At 45.6% G+C, this 19,985-nt stretch overlaps 1 protein-coding gene across 2 annotated transcripts in view; it reads left to right on the plus strand.

Annotated features, from left to right (window-relative positions):
* The first annotated feature begins 7,152 nt into the window (after positions 1–7,152).
* Positions 7,153–19,985, plus strand: part of RNLS (renalase, FAD dependent amine oxidase) — a 139,059-nt gene continuing 126,226 nt past the window's right edge. The window contains exons 1-4 of one of the 2 annotated variants that reach the window (XM_024219606.3): positions 7,153–7,406; positions 8,013–8,118; positions 12,325–12,467; positions 18,161–18,322. In XM_024219606.3, the coding sequence (XP_024075374.1) occupies positions 7,286–7,406; positions 8,013–8,118; positions 12,325–12,467; positions 18,161–18,322 (532 nt within the window). In that variant the 5' untranslated portion in view covers positions 7,153–7,285. The remainder of the gene's footprint in view (positions 7,407–8,012; positions 8,119–12,324; positions 12,468–18,160; positions 18,323–19,985) is intronic. The other variant, XM_024219607.3, reaches the window with a different exon arrangement.

The raw sequence follows: 19,985 nt of genomic DNA on the forward strand, positions 1-19,985 counted from the left end.
TGAACTCTGGGGGAAGGGGATAAACATCCCTGACCAGAAGGAATTCTATCATTATGCTGCTTGGAATTTGGAGAGGTCAATATTTCTTAAGCTTAAGCAAGGGATCCCAAAGCTGCTTAGTCCTAAAGGGCATACAGAGCTTGCATAATACAGCAGCTTCTGTTACCAACTATAACTCATTTGTGTGTGTATGTTTACCCGCTTTAACCTTGTAAATAACTTATTTCCTTTTCCTAGTTAATACATTTGTTTTCGCTTATAGCCAATCCTATATAAACTTTGTCTTTAGTGAAAGATCTAAGGTGCAACTGACCTGGGGTAAGTGACTGGCCCTTTGGAACTGGGAGTAACCTAAATATTGTTGTGATTTTTGGTATAAGGGACAATCTATCACAAAGGCAGGCTTGCCTGGATAGCAAGATAGACCGGAGTGCCCAAGGGGACTCTCTGTGACTCCATGTTAAGGCTGTTATAGTGCTTGAGGAGTTCACATTTGATACTTGGTTGGTGAAATCTATTTACAGAGCACACAGCCAATTTGGGGGTTGTATTCTGGTTTGTAGCAGTCTGCCCTGAGTTTAACACTCATGGTCATGAGCCACTCCAGACAGCTTGGCAGTGGTCTTATCCCTATTTTGCAAATGGGCAACTAAAGCATAGAGGAAATAAAGGTCAAAAGTGACCATTAATTTGGGTGCCCAATTTGAGATGGCTAGGGCCTGATTTTTCATAGTACTTTATATGTTCAAAGAACCTCATTTGCAACTGTGAATGCTTAGCACTTCAGACACTAGGCTCCAGTGTCTGAAATTGGACATTCAAAATTCCTGTAGCTCTCTGCCTCATTTACTATACACTTTCCAACTTCTGCAACAAATGAGGCAAGGTTGTACAGACAACGCCTCCCTCACTACATACCTTGATTCATCCTCAGAGCTGGTTCATCCTGGGCACTGAATGAGGCAGGGGTCCTGTGGAAAAATGTGTGATAATGCAATTAACAATTATATCACAATGCATATGCACAAGGGGACTTAATTAAGTTTGCATGGGTACCTTAATTCTAGCATTTCTTAACATGGCTGTTTTGTGTGTAATTTCCTAGGTTTTTAAAAATGGAAACAGAAAAAACAGAAATTGCATCAGGTGGAATCATTTTGACACCCACATTCTTCATAAACAGGGTTGGAACCTTTAGATCCACTGCACAGATCTCTGTCACTAGAGCTGAGTAACTGATTGCAATAATAGGTAGTCATACTCTACATGGACCAGCACTAGAGAGGGATGAGACACACACTTTGCTTGTGGGTTTCACAACTATTTGCAGACAGCAAAGGAATGCTGAGACTGAGGAATCATGGGTTCCATTCTTTGCTCTGGAATGGAGTATACTCTCGTGGGCACAGACCTTTCTGCTCATTTCCCCCAAACCTGACACTTTCTTCTCCATCCCTCCAACCTGTTCTTTTCCCCAGTCTCAGTTTCCGCTTCCAGCTCCTCATCCCAGTCTTTCCTGCCACCCCAGCCTCTCATCTCAGTTCCTGTCTCTTTGTCCAGCCAATCCTAGTCTTCCCCCTCAGGGCTCCCCATCTGAGTCCCATTCTTCCCCTATCCCCCCTCACAGTCCCAGTCCTTTCCCAGGCTCCTTGACTCAGTCTGCTTGCCCAGCCAATCAAATCTCCCATTGCCTCCCTACATACAGGATCCTCATTCAATCTGTTTTCCGCCTCCCTCCAGCTTCTTATACCAGTTGCCTCACCTAGCCAGTCCCAGTTCCCACCCCTCATGCTCCCCATCCTAGTCCCATTCTTCTTGCTGAGGCAGTCTTAGTCTCGCATTGGGGCTCCCCATCCATGTCCAAATCTCATTTTTGGAAACAACCAAATGATTTTTGCTGCAACCCTGCACCTGGCATGGCAAATTTCAGCGCAGTTACAATTTGACAATGGTATAAGTAACCGAAAACAGAACTGTATAATAGGAAGCATCAGGCAACCTTAAATATAGATAGCACTATCAGCACCGCCTATAACAACTTTACCATTTATACTGTCCCAACTGGGAGTTAAAATTCATGTTTTGGGGGGGATTATTCAGACCTTTGCTATCATTTAGATGTTAGCTCAGCCATGTAGAAAACTACAAATTACACTGTGAGTGTTATATTCAAAATGGAATAAGCCTGAAACATGATGGCTCAGATGGCTATAAAGGAGAGAGAGAGAGAGAGAGAGAGAGAGAGAGAAAGGCAGAATGCACTACATGCTTTCACCATTTTTTTTTCAGAAGTGAATAGGAGAGCAGATCCCCAACCATTGCATGCACTGATAGCACCCATCACTGTGACTGGGGCATTTGCTGTAGGGGTTATGTTGTCGAATGTTCAAGCATTCTGAAGCAAGAGTGTATTGTAAATTGTGCACACCTGGATATTTCAGTGGTTACAGTTTGTAATAAATAATATCATTTTGCTGTTGCAAATAGCTATACATTCTCATTTTTGGTCCTGTCTACACAGCAGGTGGGGGACCTAGAGTTGACCATGATTAACCAGCATGTTTTAAAGGTGTGCACACTGCTAACTGATATTTAAAAACATAGCTATTGCCTGCTAACACTAAAAGGAGGGCATCTAAAACATGGCTGAGGCACAATCTGAAGCACTCATATGATGATACATTTGTGGAGATAATCGTCAGGAACAGTAGTGAGTACACAGTGGTTAGGATACTAGTGTGCAAGTTACATCATTGTGCAAAATTAATGGAGCTTAAACTGGGCCCCTTCATCCTGGCACAGTGAGCAGGTGTAGATGAGATAGAATGCAGAGACTAGATTCACAGTGTTCAACATCAGTCACTCCGGTCTCACCATCATTAGGGAGCCTTGTCTTGACTGGCAGAAACCCAGTTCTCTGTTATATGCTGTTAACAGCAAATTCAGTGGATAATAAAGTCACTACTATCCATGAATGAGGCCCCTGATTTTACTTGTATAACAAAATTGAATGGAAGACACCGCAAGATTATTATTAACCTAGATGGGTCTGGTCAGATATCAGCATGAGTTTTGTGGTAATTGGGGAGTCTGTGGTCATGTATCTGATATCAAATTCAGACTTCTGTACCAAAACTAGCTGCACGTATGTATATATAATACTGCATAGCCTGTTGTAGTCAGGGGAAGGCTTTCTGCATACTTCAGTGTTTATATTTAGTCGTCTTTAGTCATCCCTCTTATTCCTATAGAGCAGGGAAGGGCAAACTACGGCCCACGGGCTGGATCCTGCCCGTCAGGGCTTTGGATCCGGCCCGCAGGATTGCCACCCCCATGGTGCTGCGGGCCCCGTGCCGCTCCCAGAAGCGGCCGGAACCATGTCCCTGCGGCCCCTGGGGAAAAGGGGGGGAGCAAGAGAACTCCACGCGCTGCCCTCGCCTGCAGACACTGCCCCCCACAGCTCCCATTGGCCGGGAACGTGAAACCGCGGCCAATGGGAGCTTCGGGGGAGGTACCCACAGGTGAGGGCAGCATATGGAACCCTCAGCTCCATCCCCCCCACCCCCCCGGGGCCGCAGGGACGTGGTGCCGGCCTGTGACGTTACGAGTATAATATAATATCTCATTGAAAGGTGACGGGGCCAGAAACAGTTAATTAACTCACAGACTGACCTGACCTATGGCTGAACTGTAGAAACTGGTTAGGAAGATATGTAAATGAATAGAGCTTTGAAATGTAAGTCTGCATTGTTAAAGGTAAAAGGGTAGATGTTTGCTCAGGGCTTGTGATGTAAGCAAACAAGTCTTGTCTATTGCTATAGTTTTAATTCAAAGATCAAAAAAGGAATATTAACATTTATAATGACACTTAAGTGAAATAGTATTAGTCTATATGTCTCTTTGAAGGTTGTGGTAACCTGTATCTGAACTGTTTAATGGATAAATTAACCTGTGCTAATTGCCAGGATGTTTGGAAGAAGGAGAGTTAGGCCTATTGTTTTCTCAGGCCGAAAGGCTGCTGGAAATATATAAGAACCCTGGGACATGATCCTACTTCATCTCAGATCTGCTTTGGGTTTCAAGAGGGGGAAACCTTAAGCCACAAGGATTGAGATCCCCTGTCATTGACTGGAGCCACCCTGAATATGGACATTGGACTATAACCTATGGACTATTTCTAAAAGGACTTTTGGCAACTACAAGCTTACCTCTGCTATGCATCTGAACCTCAAGAATTGAATTCAAGTCTGTATGTATATTGATCTTTTAACCAACATTCTCTCTCTTTTCTTTTTTTAATAAATTTTAATTTAGTTAATAAGAATTGGCTATAAGCGTGTATTTTGGATAAAATCTAAGTTATAATTGAACCTGGGTGTGTGGCTGATCCTTTGGGATTGGAAGAACCTTTTCTTTTATATGATGAGATAAGATTTTCAATCATCATCATCATATCTGACAGGTGTGTCTGGATGGAGGCCTGAGGCTGGGTACTTTAAGGAAACTGCGTTGTTTGGACTTCTGAGTAACCAGTGAGGTTACTGGTTACTCAGAAGCTGGTTACTCAGAAGCTGTTTTGTGCTGGCTTGGTAAATCTAAGTATTGGAATATCCACCAGTTTTGGGGGTTTGTCTGCCCCGTTCTGTTTGCAGTTCACCCTAATTGAGTGACCTCAGCAGGCTCCTACGGGCAGCATCGTCACACGGCCGCTTCTGGAAGCGGCACAGAGCCATGGCAGGCAGGGAGCCTGACCTGGGCTTGGTGGGCGCTGCTGCCACTCTGGAGCCACTCCAGGTAAGCGGTGCCGGGCCGGAGACTGCACCCCTCCTAAACTCCAACTCCCTGCTCTGAGCCCCTTGCCGCACCCTGCCTGCACCCAACCCCCTGTCCTGAGCCCTCTGCCACACCCCGCGCCCCAACCCCTTGCTCTGAGCCCCTTCCTGCACACCGCACCCCAACCCCCTACCCCAGCCCTACATTCATGGCCCTGCATGCAATTTCCCCACCCAGATGTGGCCCTCGGGCCAAAAAGTTTGCCCACCCCTGCTGTAGAGAGTGTTAGGTTAAGCTAATAAAGGCAACTACAACCTCTTAAATCCATGAGGCTTACAGTGGTTCTGAGGAATCCCTAAATAATGATCTTTATATTGGACTTCTTGAAGGGAAGCTTGGCACGTAACACTCATGAAGATACAACTCAATATATCATATCCTAAGAAGCCATGCCAGATTGCATAAGACTGTAATTACAATGTCTTCATTTAATATTTGTAGGCTAAATAACATTACTTACCAATGTACTGTGTACAGCACAATCAGATAACATAATAATAAGTACACATAATATATAAATGACAAGTATTATAAATGGAAACAGCATGAGAAAGTATAATGTTGCGCTTGATGTTACTAATTCAAATAGAATTTTAATTAAAAATTTACATAGCTTTAGCAGTGGGGGTAGGAAGTTGAAATTTGGCTGGGAAAGGGTCCTTGTTGAGGAAAAGGACCTTCAAATGCTCTGGTGAAAACTGGTTTTGATTTGACTGAGTTATATGTGATGGAACAGTGTACATTGTAAATCTGCAGTTCAATTTGTATTTATGTATAGCTGCAGTGCTGAAAGCAAAGATTGGCTGTATTGTAGGACTTCTTTTATGCTGTTCGTCAAGCCCTGCCTCATCCCTGTTCATCTTTTAAGAATTCAGCCTTGCAAAACAGATACGGATATTTACTTACATGTCTCTAATATAAAGGATTGATCATAATAAAATGGAAAGTTATTCTACATGCCTAAGAAAAAAATTCATCTGTCCAGGATCAAGTAAATATTGTGTGCAAGATACAAATTTCCATCTGCTGTGTATTGAATGAGGCGGAGCTCATAGCAGCCCACCTCATTTGTGGCATATCTTGTCAGGCACATCAAGCAGTCTGTGTGTACCTTGCAGTGCACAAATATTCAGACAAGCTCCCCTAGTAAGACGTATGAGACTGGATGCTCTCATGAGGTCTGACTTTTGACTTTTTTCTGGGGAAAAGAAAAAAGCTAATTTATTTTTTTATATATAACAACATTTAAGGTTGCACAGTTAAGCACTCAAGTAAACCACAGTTAACCCCATCTCCATCAGGCCCCAATCCAGCAAAGCATTTCAGCATGTGCATAATCTCAATCATGTGATTAGTTCCACTGAAATCAGTTAGACTATATGTACACTAAAGGTTAAATACTTGCTGAAGTGCTTTGCAAGACTAAGGCCTCACTATATGTCACAAGATGTGACTTACAAGGTTGTATGAAACAATTGTATGATATTCTATAGTACACTTGCATTTCCTAACATTACTGTGCTTAATCATTCGACTTTAACAACCTTTTAACATCATTTTAATAGTATAGAAATTAATGTGAGGAGAAATATTTTAAGGCAATTAAAAGGGTTCATTGAAATGTATATATAAATGGAGACAGTACTTTCCTGAGTTTATGCAATTCAGAAGAATTTTAGTATAAGAATTATTGGTGGCCTTCTTCTAAGGAAGAAATTAAATATCTGACCTTGTGTAGCTCTAAATTTTGAATTTCATTTAAATGTTGAAAATTATAGATTGCTGTTGGGAGTACCCAGTTAGATCCCAGTCCTGCAAGTGACCCCACATGGGTGGACCCATCCCTGCATGGGGAGTTTCTTCATGCAGAGTCACTTGCAGGATTGGGCATTCAATTACCTGAGCTGTCGTTTGACTCCTGTACAGGGAGTGGAGCGGGGGGAGGAAGATATGTATGTGGAGTGTGTACTGATCGTGCTGGGAAGAGATTTGTTTAGGTAAGGCCGCGTGCGGGAGACATATGTGATTTGTGCGTGTCCCTGTCTCTCGTGTGCGCAGGTGACAGACAGAGCTCTCCCATGAATACAAAGCAGCACCCCCCCCCCACCCCATCCCCATCCCTCATTGTGAAAGCTCGTCCCCCACCTGAGCCCCGGCAGCCAGGAGAGGCGGCGCTACTGCGCGGCGCTCTGGGGGCCGGCTCCGACAGGGGACGCCCGGTGCCGGGCTGTCACTGCGGGCCAGCGGCCCGGCTGCTCCCCCTGCAGGCGAGCGGGGCTGGGGCAGGCTCCGCCGGGCAAGGCGCTGGTTGGGCCGGCAGCAGCAGCGGGAGGAGCCCGGGGCCGCCGCCCGAGCGGAGGGTCACTGACGGTGTCCGGGGACAGGCTCTGTGGGAGAGCCGGTCTCCTAGTCACAGCTCCGTGTTCTTTGGTGTAGGCCAATCGCCGCCGCCATGGCGCGGGTGCTGATCGTGGGCGCCGGGCCGACCGGCAGCCTGTGCGCTGCGCTGCTGCGGAGAGAGCTGCCCCAGCGTCCGCTGCGCATCGTGCTGTGGGACAAAGCCCGAGGAGCAGGTGAGGCCCTGCCGCGGGCACAGCGGCCTCTGCCGGGACTTACAACACCCCCGCCCCGCCCCAGCCCACGCACGGGGACCGGCCGGGGAGCGCGGGCAGCAGGGGTCAGCCCCGGGCACGGGCGCACAAGCACGGGGTCTGGGGAGGGGATGGCACCCCGGCTCGGAGCCAGGCATCAGCCCCGGGTAAGCGCACGGCCCGGCTGTTTGCACGCCGTAGGGGGGACGTGGGCAGTGCCCCATGGAGACACTGCACAGCACAGCCTTCCGGACGTGACGGGGAGCAACGCTGCCAGCAGGGCCTGACCACAGGAGCGGATAGAGGGACTCTCCTCCCCGGGCTACTGAGCGGGGCTGGGGCGCCAGCATGTGCCGGAGCGAGAGCCAACAGCTGTGCAGGAAGGAGGCCAGCCCAGGGCTCTGGTGGCTTCGCCTGGAGGACTCGAGAACCGAGGCGCTGACCGCCCTCGGGCGCCAGAATCAGACAAACAAACATCCCGATGGAAAGTCATTTTTGTAACCCCCACATGTTAGGCGCTAACTTTGTCCGGGGGCAGTATATGTGGGAGAGCCTAGCCGTCTTTTAGTCACATTTCCGTGTTCCCAGGAGGAAGAATGACTACAAGCAGGAGCCCGCATAACCCTCGCTGTACAGCGGATCTGGGAGCACAGTACATAACGCTTAGACCCGCCTATGCCCAAAAGCATCAAAGGTGAGAAGGTGAATGAAAAGCTGTTGTAGTTGTAAAAGGATTAGGAAAAGGAACAGGCCAGCGCTATTTTTTTAATCATTCATGTTGCACTACCCAGTTTAGGATACAAATGGACAGGGTGATGACAAAGTGATCCTTTAAAAATAATTTTCAGCTTTCAAAGGGTGGTTATTATAGAGTTTTCTTACATATATTACTAACAACAACCTGTTACTAAAGTGAAGAAATGACAAGACTCCTCATGTTTATGGGATTTGTTTATTTTCGGCAGTTTTCTCAGCTTGGACAATAAAAAGAATCTATGAGGTCAGTTTTGTTTGTGTTTTAGTAAGTTTCATTTTTAGGGTCTTTGGCTCTTGAGATTTCAGACATCTGAGAGGAGGGTTTATTTGTCTTAAAACAGTTGTTCAAGAGGAATCTTTGTTTAGAAGTGGAAATATATAGATCAGGGGTAGGCAACCTATGGCACGCGTGCCAAAGGCAGCACGCGAGCTGATTTTCAGTGGCACTCACGCTGCCCGGGTCCTGGCCACTGGTCCGGGGGGCTCTGCATTTTAATTTAATTTTAAATGAAGCTTCTTAAACGTTTTAAAAACCTTATTTACTTTACATACAACAGTAGTTTAGTTATATAATATAGACTTAGAGAGACCTTATAAAAATGTTAAAATGTATGACTGGCACACGAAACCTTAAATTAGAGTGAATAAATGAAGATTGGGCACACCACTTCTGAAAGGTTGCTGACCCCTGATATAGATATATATATTGGTTTAAAAAAATTGAATTCACAATATTTAAATTTCATGCTGCACATAAATTGACAGTGTACCTTTTATATTTGATATGATTTTAATATTACTGTTAAAGTAATTGTACTATTGAATTTAAGAGACAGTTTTAGCCATCATTTTTAGTGCATTTTGTAGGTAAGTGGAATGAAGATCAGACTCAAATTAAAATAATGAGACTGACATTTTTAAATTAGCAGATTTACAAGTATGTGGCATAGATATTGAGTTAGATATAGTAGCACTTGTTTGATGTGAACAGCCCATGCTAGTTTTTAAGTATCAAAATGTCATCAAATGAAAGCATGTGTGTTAGAGGCACAAATTTCTTAAATGGATCCAACAAACTATAAGGACCAGGACTGTATTGTGATTGTCTTATTCATGCACATACACCTCTACCCCGATATAACGCGACCCGATATAACACGAATTTGGATATAACGCGGTAAAGCAGTGCTCTGGGAGGCGTGGCGTGGCTGCGCACCCCTGTGGATCAAAGCAAGTTCGATATAACGTGGTTTCACCTATAACGCGGTAAGATTTTTTGGCTCCCGAGGACAGCGTTATATCAGGGTAGAGGTGTAGTTGACGTTAATAGGACCGCTTATGTTAAAGGCTGTTGTAGTTTGGCCTTGGGTAAGTAACAAATAATCAAACTGCATGTGCTCCTCAGCAGTGTCCTCACTAGCCAAAGATGCAAAACTGTAGTAAGAAAGCAGTTAATTTTCATGAAGCGTGTCCTTTTGCCTGCTATACTGAACTCCTGGAATGCACAGCAAACTTCTGCCATTCTTACTCATGCTGAGTGGTAATTTACTAGTCTGCCAGTAGTTCCACCAATCTCAGTGAAAGTACTCAAGGAATGAGGTACCACTTGGTTTGAACAAGGGTGACAGAACTGGGCCTATCTAAGTAGTACAATTAAGGGAATAGTTTTGGATGACAATAGAATACAGAGGACCAAATTAGAGGTTTGCTTGGGCCTAAATTTTAGGCCCTAAATTTTAGGCCCTGACCCAAACCCAAGCCTAATCGACCCTGCCTCTCAAACCTCAATCACCACTGCTGACTTTTGGCCCTGGGGTTGGTGTGGTGGCAGCTGCATTCATCAGCCCTGCTGTGTGCTGGCTGCAGAGTGAGAGGCTCTGCCACTCCTGTGCACTCACTCCACAGCACACGCAGTGCATGCACAGGGAGGTAGAGGTGGCCAGCAGGAGCGAGGAGGAGAAGAGCTGAACCAAGCAGGTGGGTTTGTTTTCCAACCAGATCTGGATCTGACACGTCTCCCATTGAGTTTGGCTCGGGTTACAGGGTTCTAAGCCAAATTCTGCCTTCAGTTACTTTACACACTGTCTGTATCCTAATTGGAATCAGAGGCATTAAAGTGTGTGTGTGGGGGCGAAATCAAGAAAAATGTTTGGAATTTGTCCAGTTTTCCTTCTAGGGCAGTGGTCTCCAAAATGGGGTGTGCAAGAGGATCCTTCAGGGTGCGCAGGAGCAGCGCTGCTTCCCCCCCCCCCCCCTTTTGGAGTTCGGCCGGGGGTCCGGGGGGGTTTTTTTTTTTTTTGCTTCGATAGTTTGGCCGGGAGCAGGGGGTGCGTACTCAAGTTTTTTTTTACTGATGGGGTACATGATCAAAAAAGTTTGGAGACCACTGTTCTAGGGTACTGAAAATTAAAAACAAAACCTCAGAGTTATAGAGTGTACTGTGCCATCAAACTAGCAGAATTTTTCAGTGAATAAGCTATTGCAGGTTTTATAAAATGTTACTTCCCATCTTTAAAAAAAAAAAAAAACCATCATGTCAGGTGTCTCATTAACATGGTTTTACACCGCTTTCCAAATGATAACTTAAATATATTAGACAAGCTATGTTTCTCTCTCATTTGGAGGTATTCATCTTATTGATTATCTTGGGGACCTGCTTGACTTGGCACCTCGCCTAAGTCTCAAAGATATAAATTGTGAAAAATGCCTTTTCACTCTGTCCTCCCAGGTGAGGGTCTGGCCACAGAGATCCATCCAGGCTAATGTAACTCACTGTATCTGAAGATAGCAACGGTGCAGAGACTCCAGCCTGGATAAAATACTGTAGTGTTTGCATTGTTAGTGGGCCAGACTGCCATGAGTACATCACCTCTCTGCTGTGCTACCTCTGCTAACTCCTCATCTGCTTCCATTACCAATTCAAGGCCTTGGGTTTGATCTTTCTTGCTGTCAATGGTTCAAGGTCCAGGTTCTCTATCCAAGACTTCCTTAACTACTGGAAAAAATGCAGCTCAGAAAGCTCAGGGCAAAGCAAGCATGTCACAGCCAGACGCAAATCATTTGCAAAAAGAGGGGTTCAGCTGTGGAGCAAGCTTCCAGAAGAGGTCAGGCTAATCCAGAGTTTGACTGTTTTTAGCACACACTGCAAAGCCTCTTTAACAAGATCTTCCACCATGCCATATTTAGGGGTGAGAGGTGAAAGGGGAAATGTCTATCCCAAAACAGAGCTGACTACCAGCAGGGCGAAGAACAGAAGTCTCAGTCTACTAGGAACCTTGCCATGCAGACCTGACGTACCTGGGAAGTACTTAGATATTACAATGATAGATGCTGTGGAAAACTAAGGCAGACAGAGGCTGGGTCCAGTTGTAAAGGTGGATTTCCACCTTCATTGATTTCCAGTGGCGGGAAACTTATTTCTTGACTTATGGAACTGTGAAATATCAGACTTTAAAGATATGATGCCTTTACAGCTAAAAAAAAGTTTTCATTGGGCTAGGGTAATATTTTGGAGAGGGGGAGGAAACATGCAATAACTTTTTTAAAATAGAGGTGACTGTTTGAAGCTGCTCATTGGTTTGGAATATTACAATAAATCCTTAGGAACTGGATTAGTGGGACGACAATGTAATGATCATTGATGATAAACTATATAGGATATCTTTTGTAAATACCAAGGAAAGCAAAGTTGCACCTGTTAGAAGATACTCAAAGCCCAGCTCTGACATCATCTAGAACTTTCACAAGAGAAGAAAAGTGGTCAGTCAGTTAAATACTTCTAGCTCCAGACACCATCATTTATCTTCCTGCCATAGTAAGTCAGAATTTCCAGCCGATGTGAACTTTCCAACAGGATTGCAATGGGGAGAGCTAGGTGGGTATATTGTCTTTCCCTTGTAAGAGACCAATCCTTATGATGTAGTGAAAAGGTAAACAGAAGGTCATTTTTATTTATGTAATTATTAGGAATACATTAATACTAAACATATATAGTTCAGCTTCAAACTCCAGTTAAGTATGTTATAGAAGGCAAAGGTTATATAATTTTTGTGTTATGCCAGTCTTTAATTGCTATGGTTAACAATTAATGCTGCTGTTACTGTTCTTGCAGATAGTTAGCATGTATATTTTGTTTGATTTTTAGCTTCTACGAGGACCTTTTGGCCCATGGTGTGTTGAAGTCATTGACTGCCCCTGTGGAAGGAATGATGATGGAAGAAGGATCTCACAATTTTGTGACACCTCAGGGAATCTCTTCAATTGTCAAGCATTATTTAACAGAGTCAGGTAGTCTTTAGACATCTTTTGCAATTAACAACTCTCTCATAATGATCCTTCCTTTGATCAACAAGGAGTGGCTCAGGCTCCCACCCACCTCTTGAAACTACTGTCACTTGAAAGCGATAGGAAGTTTTCCTTTGTAGCCAGGCTCAGTATACCCTCTAGAAAAGGGTCTGAATGCAGTGACACTGCACTGCTCCCATGCCCTTTGGCCAAGGAAGCTTGGTAGCTGAGGCCTTGGCTACACTTGCGAGTTACAGCGCTGTAAAGGCTCCCCCAGCGCTGTAACTCACTCCCCGTCCACACTGGCAAGGCATTTGCAGCGCTGTATCTCCGTGGTTGCAGCGCTGCATGTACTCCACCTCCCCGAGAGGAATAGCGAGTATTGCGGTGCGGCTGCAGCGCTGCGGCGCCAGTGTGGCCGCCCAGTGCGCTGTGAATGGCCTCCAGAATTATTCGGCAGTATCTCACAATCCCTGTTCTAGCCACTCTGGTCATCAGTTCAAACTCTACTGCCCTGGCCTCAGGTAACCAACCATGTGACCGACCCTTTACATTCCCCGGGAATTTTAAAAATCCCCTTCCTGCTTGCTCAGCCTGGCGTGGTGTGGAGTGCTATCAGCGAATCTTTCCAGGTGACCATGCCTCCACGCGCCAAGCATAGAGCAATGGCGAGTTGCTGGACCTCATCAGTGTTTGGGGGGAGGAAGCTGTACAGTCCCAGCTGCGCTCCAGCCGTAGGAATTACGATACCTTCGGGAAGGTATCAAAGGACATGATGGAAAGGGGCCATGACCAGGACACCCTGCAGTGCAGGATTAAAGTGAAGGAGCTGCGGCGTGCCTACCGCAAAGCCCGCGACGCAAACGGCCGCTCGGGTGCTCCCCCCCGCGACCTGCCGATTCTACAAAGAGCTGGATGCAATACTTGGGGTTAACCCCACCTCCACTCCGAGCACTACCATGGACACTTCAGAGCCGGTGTGGGGGGTGGGGGGAGGAAGAGGAGGAGGAGGAGGAAAACAGGAGTGATGGTGGTGGGCCAGATGGAGACACCCCGGAATCCCTGGAGCCATGCAGCCAGGAGCTCTTCTCGAGCCAGGAGGAAGGTAGCCAGTCGCAGCGGCCGGTACTTGGTGGAGGACAAACAGAAGAGCAGGTTCCCGGTAAGCGGGGGGAGGGGGAGTTCGGGAAGGAATTTTTTCCGTGTGGGCTTTTTGGGAGAGGACGGTTAGGCATGCATGCCTAGATGCGGAATAGTGCATTGATGTGGTTTATCACATCGCGGTAATCGGCCTCGGTAATCTCCTCAAATGTCTCATCCAGAACGTGTGCAATGCGCTTGCGCAGGTTTATCGGGAGAGCCACCGTGGTCCTTGTCCCAGCCAGGCTAACGTGTCCGCACCACTGTGCCGCGAGGGGCGGGGCGACCATTGCTGCTCACAGGCAAGTTGCATATGGGCCAGGTTGGAAGCCGCATTGCAGTAGAAGACCCTCCCTTGCTTCCTAGGTCACCCTCAGCAGCGAGATATCGTCCAGGACGAACTCCTGTGGAAAATGTTGGGACAGTGTTCAGGGGAGGTGCCCCCTGAAGCTGTTGGCTCTCCCCAAGGTACAGAAACCCAGAGGACAGTGCAGCCTTGAAACAATCAGTCCCCCTTACTCACCATTTTGAGGCTCCCGTGGGATATGTGTGCTCTGTTTCGGACGGGAAAATTATGCTATTGTGTAGACCCTGTGTGTTTTCTACTCCTTAAGTGCGGGGGGAATCATTACTCTGTCTGGTGTAAACAATGCTGCCTCTGTTAAATGTTGCGTTTTGCCTATACAGCTGCATCAACCTTGAGATCTCAGCCGTCCCTCTTATCGCCTGCTCAGAGACTGCAAAGACTCAGGAAGAGACCGCGAAAAAGCAAAGAAGACATGCTGCAAGAAGTGATTCGGCAATCTATTAAAGTGAATGAGAAAGCACAGGACTGGAGGGAGAGAGAAAGCAGGATCCGCCAGGAAAACGCAGCGCACCGGCGGCAAAGCACCGCGCACTGATAGGCTCATAAGCATCCTGGAGCGCCAAGCAGTTGCTATCCAGGAGCTGGTAGCCATGCAGAAAGAGGAGCAGTACCGCAAACGCCACCCCCCCCCCACAGCCCTTGTCCCAAAACTCTTTCCGTTGTGCCCTACTGTCACCTCCAACCCACTTTCCCCAACTTCCATGTTCTTCACGCCACCCGCTGCCTCCAACACCAGTATCTTCACCACCCAGCCCTGAAAACCACGACCCTTACCCTCTGCACTCAACCCCCATCACCATGCAGTATAGCTGTCCTGAAGTGCAGCACTCACTGCACAACACACCAGACAGGACATACGCGAATCTGTGATTGTACTGTTCCCCACTCCACCCCCTTGTTTCTTTTCAATAAATAATTTTTTTTTCTTTTCGATAAATGGATTCTTTGGCTTTGAAAACATTCTTTATTATTGCATAAAGTAAAAGACTCCTTAGCCCAGGAAATAAACAGGCACTGCAAGTCTGCTTAGCAAACACTGATTCCTAAAGATTGGAACTACTGCACTTCACTCCCGTGCAGGGCACCAGATATCACTGCTGGTTTTCAGCCTCAAATTGCTCCCTCAAGGCATCCCTAATCCTTGCAGCCCCGTGCTGGGCCCCTGTAATAGCCCTACTCTCTGGCTGTGCAAATTCAGCCTCCAGGTGTTGAACCTCGGAGGTCCATGCCTGAGTGAAGCTTTCACCCTTCCCTTCACAAATATTATGGAGGGCACAGCACGCGGATATAACCGCGGGGATGCTGTTTTCAGCCAGTCCAGCTTCCCATACAGAGATCGCCAGCGGCCCTTTAAACGGCCAAAAGCACACTCCACAGTCATTCGGCACCGGCTCAGCCTGTAGTTGAACCGTTCCTTGCTGCTGTCAAGGCTCCCTGTGTAGGGTTTCATGAGCCACGGCATTAACGGGTAAGCGGGATCTCCAAGGATCCCAATGGGCATTTCAACTTCCCCTACCGTGATCTTCCGCTCTGGGAAAAAAGTCCCGGCTTGCATCTTCCTGAACAGCCAAGTGTTCCGAAAGATGCGTGCGTCATGCACCCTTCCGGGCCAGCCTGTGTTAGTGTCAATGAAACGCCCACGGTGATCCACAAGCGCCTGGAGAACCATAGAGAAATACCCCTTCTGATTAACGTACTCGGATCCTAGGTGGGGTGGTGCCAGAATAGGAATGTGCGTCCCATCTATTGCCCCTCCACAGTTAGGGAACCCCATTTGTGTAAAGCCATCCACTATTTCCTGCACGTTACCCAGAGTCATGGTTCTTCTGAGTAGGATGCGATTAATGGCCTTGCAAACTTGCATCAACACGATTCCAACGGTCGACTTTCCCACTCCAAACTGGTTTGCGACTGACCGGTAGCTGTCTGGAGTTGCCAGCTTCCAGATTGCAATAGCCACCTGCTTCTCCACTGGCAGGGCAGCTCTCAATCTCGTGTCCTTGCACCGCAGGATGAGGGCAAGCTCCTCACACAGTCCCATGAAAGTGGCTTTTCTCATCCGAAAGTTCTGCAGCCACTGCTCGTCATCCCAGACTTCCATGACGATGTGATCCCCCCACTCGGTGCTTGTTTCCCGAGCCCAAAAGCGGCGTTCCACGGTGCTGAGCATGTCCGTGAATGCCACAAGCAATTTCGTGTCGTACGCGTTACGCGGCTCGATAGCATCGTCGGACTCCTTACCCACACTCTCACTGTCACTTTGGATCTTAAGGAATAGTTCGACAGCCAAACGTGACGTGCTGGCGAGACTCGTCAGCATACGCCTCAGCAGTTCGGACTCCATTTCCCGCAGACAGATCGCGCTGCACAGAAACCGTTGAAAGATGGCGCCAAAGGTGGACGGAAACAAAGGGATTTCTGGGATGCGAAGCGATGCATCACGGGGCATTGGGACAGGACCCAGAATGCCCTGCACCCACGCCCCCTTCCCACAACCCACGGCACCAGAATGGGAAAAGGTGCTCTGTGGGATAGCTGCCCATAAAGCACCGCTCCCAATAGCGCTGCAATTGCCGCAAATGTGGCCACGACAGTGCGCTGGGCAGCTGTCAGTGTGGACAGACTGCAGCGCTTTCCCTACTCAGCTGCACGAAGTCAGGTTTAACTCACAGCGCTATACATCTGCAAGTGTAGCCAAGGCCTGAGTGTAGGATTTGTTCATGTGAGACCTCGCATGATGGATTAGAAAGCATGCCTCAGAGATGGACTCCAGGAACTCAATCTGTTTAGCTTAACTAAGTGAAGATTAAGGGGTGACTTGATCAGTATAAGGACCTACATGGGGAACAAGTATTTGACAATGGGTTATTTATAACAAGAGCCAGCAGCTAGAAGTTGAAGCTAGACAAATTCAGATGGGAAACAAAGTAGCGAAGGTAACTAACCATTGGAACAGTGTCCAAGGTTTTGGTGGATTCTCTTATCACTGATCCAATTTTGACTTCAAAATTGCATGTTTTTTTCTAAAAGATATGGTCTAGTTCAAACAGGGCTTATTTGGAGGGAGTTCTGTGGCCTGGGTTATGCAGACTAGATTATCACAGTTGTCCCTTCTGGCCTTAGAATCTATAAATCTGTCATGGAACACTATCATTTTGAATCGATATGGCTTGATACAGTCTATTTGAAGCTGAAAAAGAATCTAGTCTTTTTCATAAAAATGTTTCATGCTGACATCTTGAAGTTGTTTAAATGGGTAACATGTCTAATTTGCAAAAATGTAAAAACCAAGGTCCTAGTCTTGTAAGCATTTGCACACAAGTAACTTCAGCTGAGTGAGCAATCCTGTTAACATCAATGGGACTGCTGGCATGTGTACATTTATGCATATATTTAGGTGTTTGCAGGATCAGAGGCCAAAGTTATATTTGCACTCTCTGCTTTATCATATATAGTCCAGATCCTTTAGGATAATGATAATTTTGCCATTTAATTCTGTGGGACTAGGATCATACCTTGAGTGACTAGAGGTTTGGGGGAAATTTAAGTCACATAAATCTTGACTAACTGCATCTGACCAGAATTTGGCATTTTTAAACTAATATATAGTATTGGTTTAAACAGTGTTCATTTGATGATCTGGGAATCTATCAACTGACTGGGAAGCATGGTGCTGAAAAGAAAGATTTATTAACTGTTACACAACACGTACCTGTGATATAAAGCTGTACTATATTTAGAATTGTTTACAAAAGACTAAGGAGCAGATAACCAAGTGACAGATAAACTGTCATAGCAGCATTGCTGTTCTTCTTTGAAAAGCAGTGGAATTTGAGTGTTTTGTTACAGTATTTAGTGTTTATTCTACCTCTCCATGTTGAGATAGTTATTAATATTAACAACACTTTTGTATTTTTTCAACTGTTGATGTTGCAAATCTATTATTGTGATTATAATTCATTAAGTCTTCATGCCCCAGTCCTGCTAACACTTAGGCATGTATTTTAATCATGTGAGTAGTTCCACTGATGGAAATGGGACAGATTAGGTGCTTAAAGTTAAGCACATGCTTAACTGTTTGCAGGATCAGGACCTTAGTTTTGATTACTAATGGAAGTTATTCTGATATTATGCATGTTCTCTACTGTCTGATACAGAATTGTATGTATTAAACTATTCTTTTTTGAAGCAGGTGCAGATGTCTTCTATGAACACCATGTAACACAGATCTACCTCAGAGGGGGGAAATGGGAGGTCTGCAAGAAAACAGGATCCCCAGAACAGTTTGACATAGTTGTTCTCACAATACCTGTTCCACAGATTCTTCAACTTCAAGGTGACATTGTGAACAGTAAGTCTTCCTTCAATAAGTATTTAAACACAGAATAATAATTTATATTATGCTATAGCAAAGAACCTCTGAGTTTGTGACCAGTTCTCATTTGCAGAAAGGAGGAAATATTTTGTGGATGCTGTAAATCAAGTAGGTGTGCATTGTCCAATAAACATAAGATATTGCCTGTATAAAACAATCTGAACTGAAATCCAATGTTCAGAAGAGAAAAATCTGTTTTTTTTTGGAAAATAAGAATTCTGATCTGTAATTTTTATATTCATAGTAAAAACTGGGCCAGATCTGTAGTAACTAGAATTTTTTGTTTGGCCTGGGGGAAGGGGAGATTATTAGATCCCAAAATATAAATAGTCCCTCAGCAGTCCCTCAAGTGGCTGTTTACTGGCTTACTGCCTCCTTCAAGGCCTCTGGTTACAGGAGTAAATGAGCAGGCCTTCTAACTAACTGAGGAGCTTGTTGGGGAGAGCAATGAATACAATTTTAGTAACATCTGCAGTTTCAGGAAAAATTTATGCTGCAATTAAACAACTGCAGATGGCCCATGTCAGCTGACTCAGGCTAGGGCTATAGGGCTGTTTCATTGCAGGGTAGACATTCAGGTTCTGGGATCTTGCAAGCCCAAGACAGCTGACACCAGCTAGCCGTGGGTGTTTAATTGCAGTGTAGACATACCCTCAGAGACTTGAAATTACAACCAATGGTGGCCTATTGATTGACCAGGACTAGCCACTGAGGGCATATTGCCCAAATATTCTAAGTCCTCAGTTGACTCCCTGTTCACTATTCTATGCTGATCTTTAATGCACATAGATGATGAGGACCAGGCTACCTTAGAGTCTCCCTCTCCTTTCACTGCCTACAGAACAGTGAATATCAGAGACATAAGCTACCTGTCTCCAGGGTGAAACAGTAGGAGCAAAGGGTGCAGCTACTGTTAGGCTGTGGAATAGAGCAGGGCAGAAATTTTTGGCAAATAGTAAATTTCCTGGGGTTGAAAAAATGCATTTTTCGATACACTGAAACCTTTTGCTGGTTTCATGTGTTGAATTCAATGAATAGCTTTGGCTGGGAAAAAAAACTGAAAACAAGAATTTCAGAAATGTTGAAACTGATCATTTAAAAACATGCATTTCTAAATGAGAAAGTCAAATCAATTCAACGTTTTCAAAACCCCCAAAACCTGTTTCAGTAAGTAAACAGAACAAAAAAAGTCAGTTTAGGTTTGAAGCCAACAACTATTTTTTGGTTTGGCCACCAAACCGAAATAAATCAACTGTTTGCTCAGCTCTACTGTGGAATATCCTGTCAGAGAATATTAGCATGAGCTCTAGTCTGACTGTTTTCATAGTCCTACATAAAGCTTATCCACAATAACAGAAGCTAATGAACAAAGAGGAGAGGAAGATAAGGAAAGAGTGAAGGACAAAATCTCAAGTATAAGCACCATGTCTAGAATAACAAAAGCAGAGTCGCTGTCTGATGACTGGAGGTAAAGGAAAAGATTTTCATTCCAGTCTAATTCCAAGTGCCATTCCTTTGCTATGGGACGAATAGTGCCTTAGTGACTATGGAAGAGTCTACTCACCATAGGAGTGCCCCTCGTAGCCAGGTGGCATAAAATCCTCTTCTTTGGTACCCCCTGCCAACAGCCACTCCAATA

The sequence above is a fragment of the Terrapene carolina genome, unplaced genomic scaffold, assembly GCF_002925995.2.
Source record: "Terrapene carolina triunguis isolate 2854851 unplaced genomic scaffold, T_m_triunguis-2.0 Scaffold95, whole genome shotgun sequence".
Lineage (NCBI taxonomy): Eukaryota > Metazoa > Chordata > Testudines > Emydidae > Terrapene > Terrapene triunguis.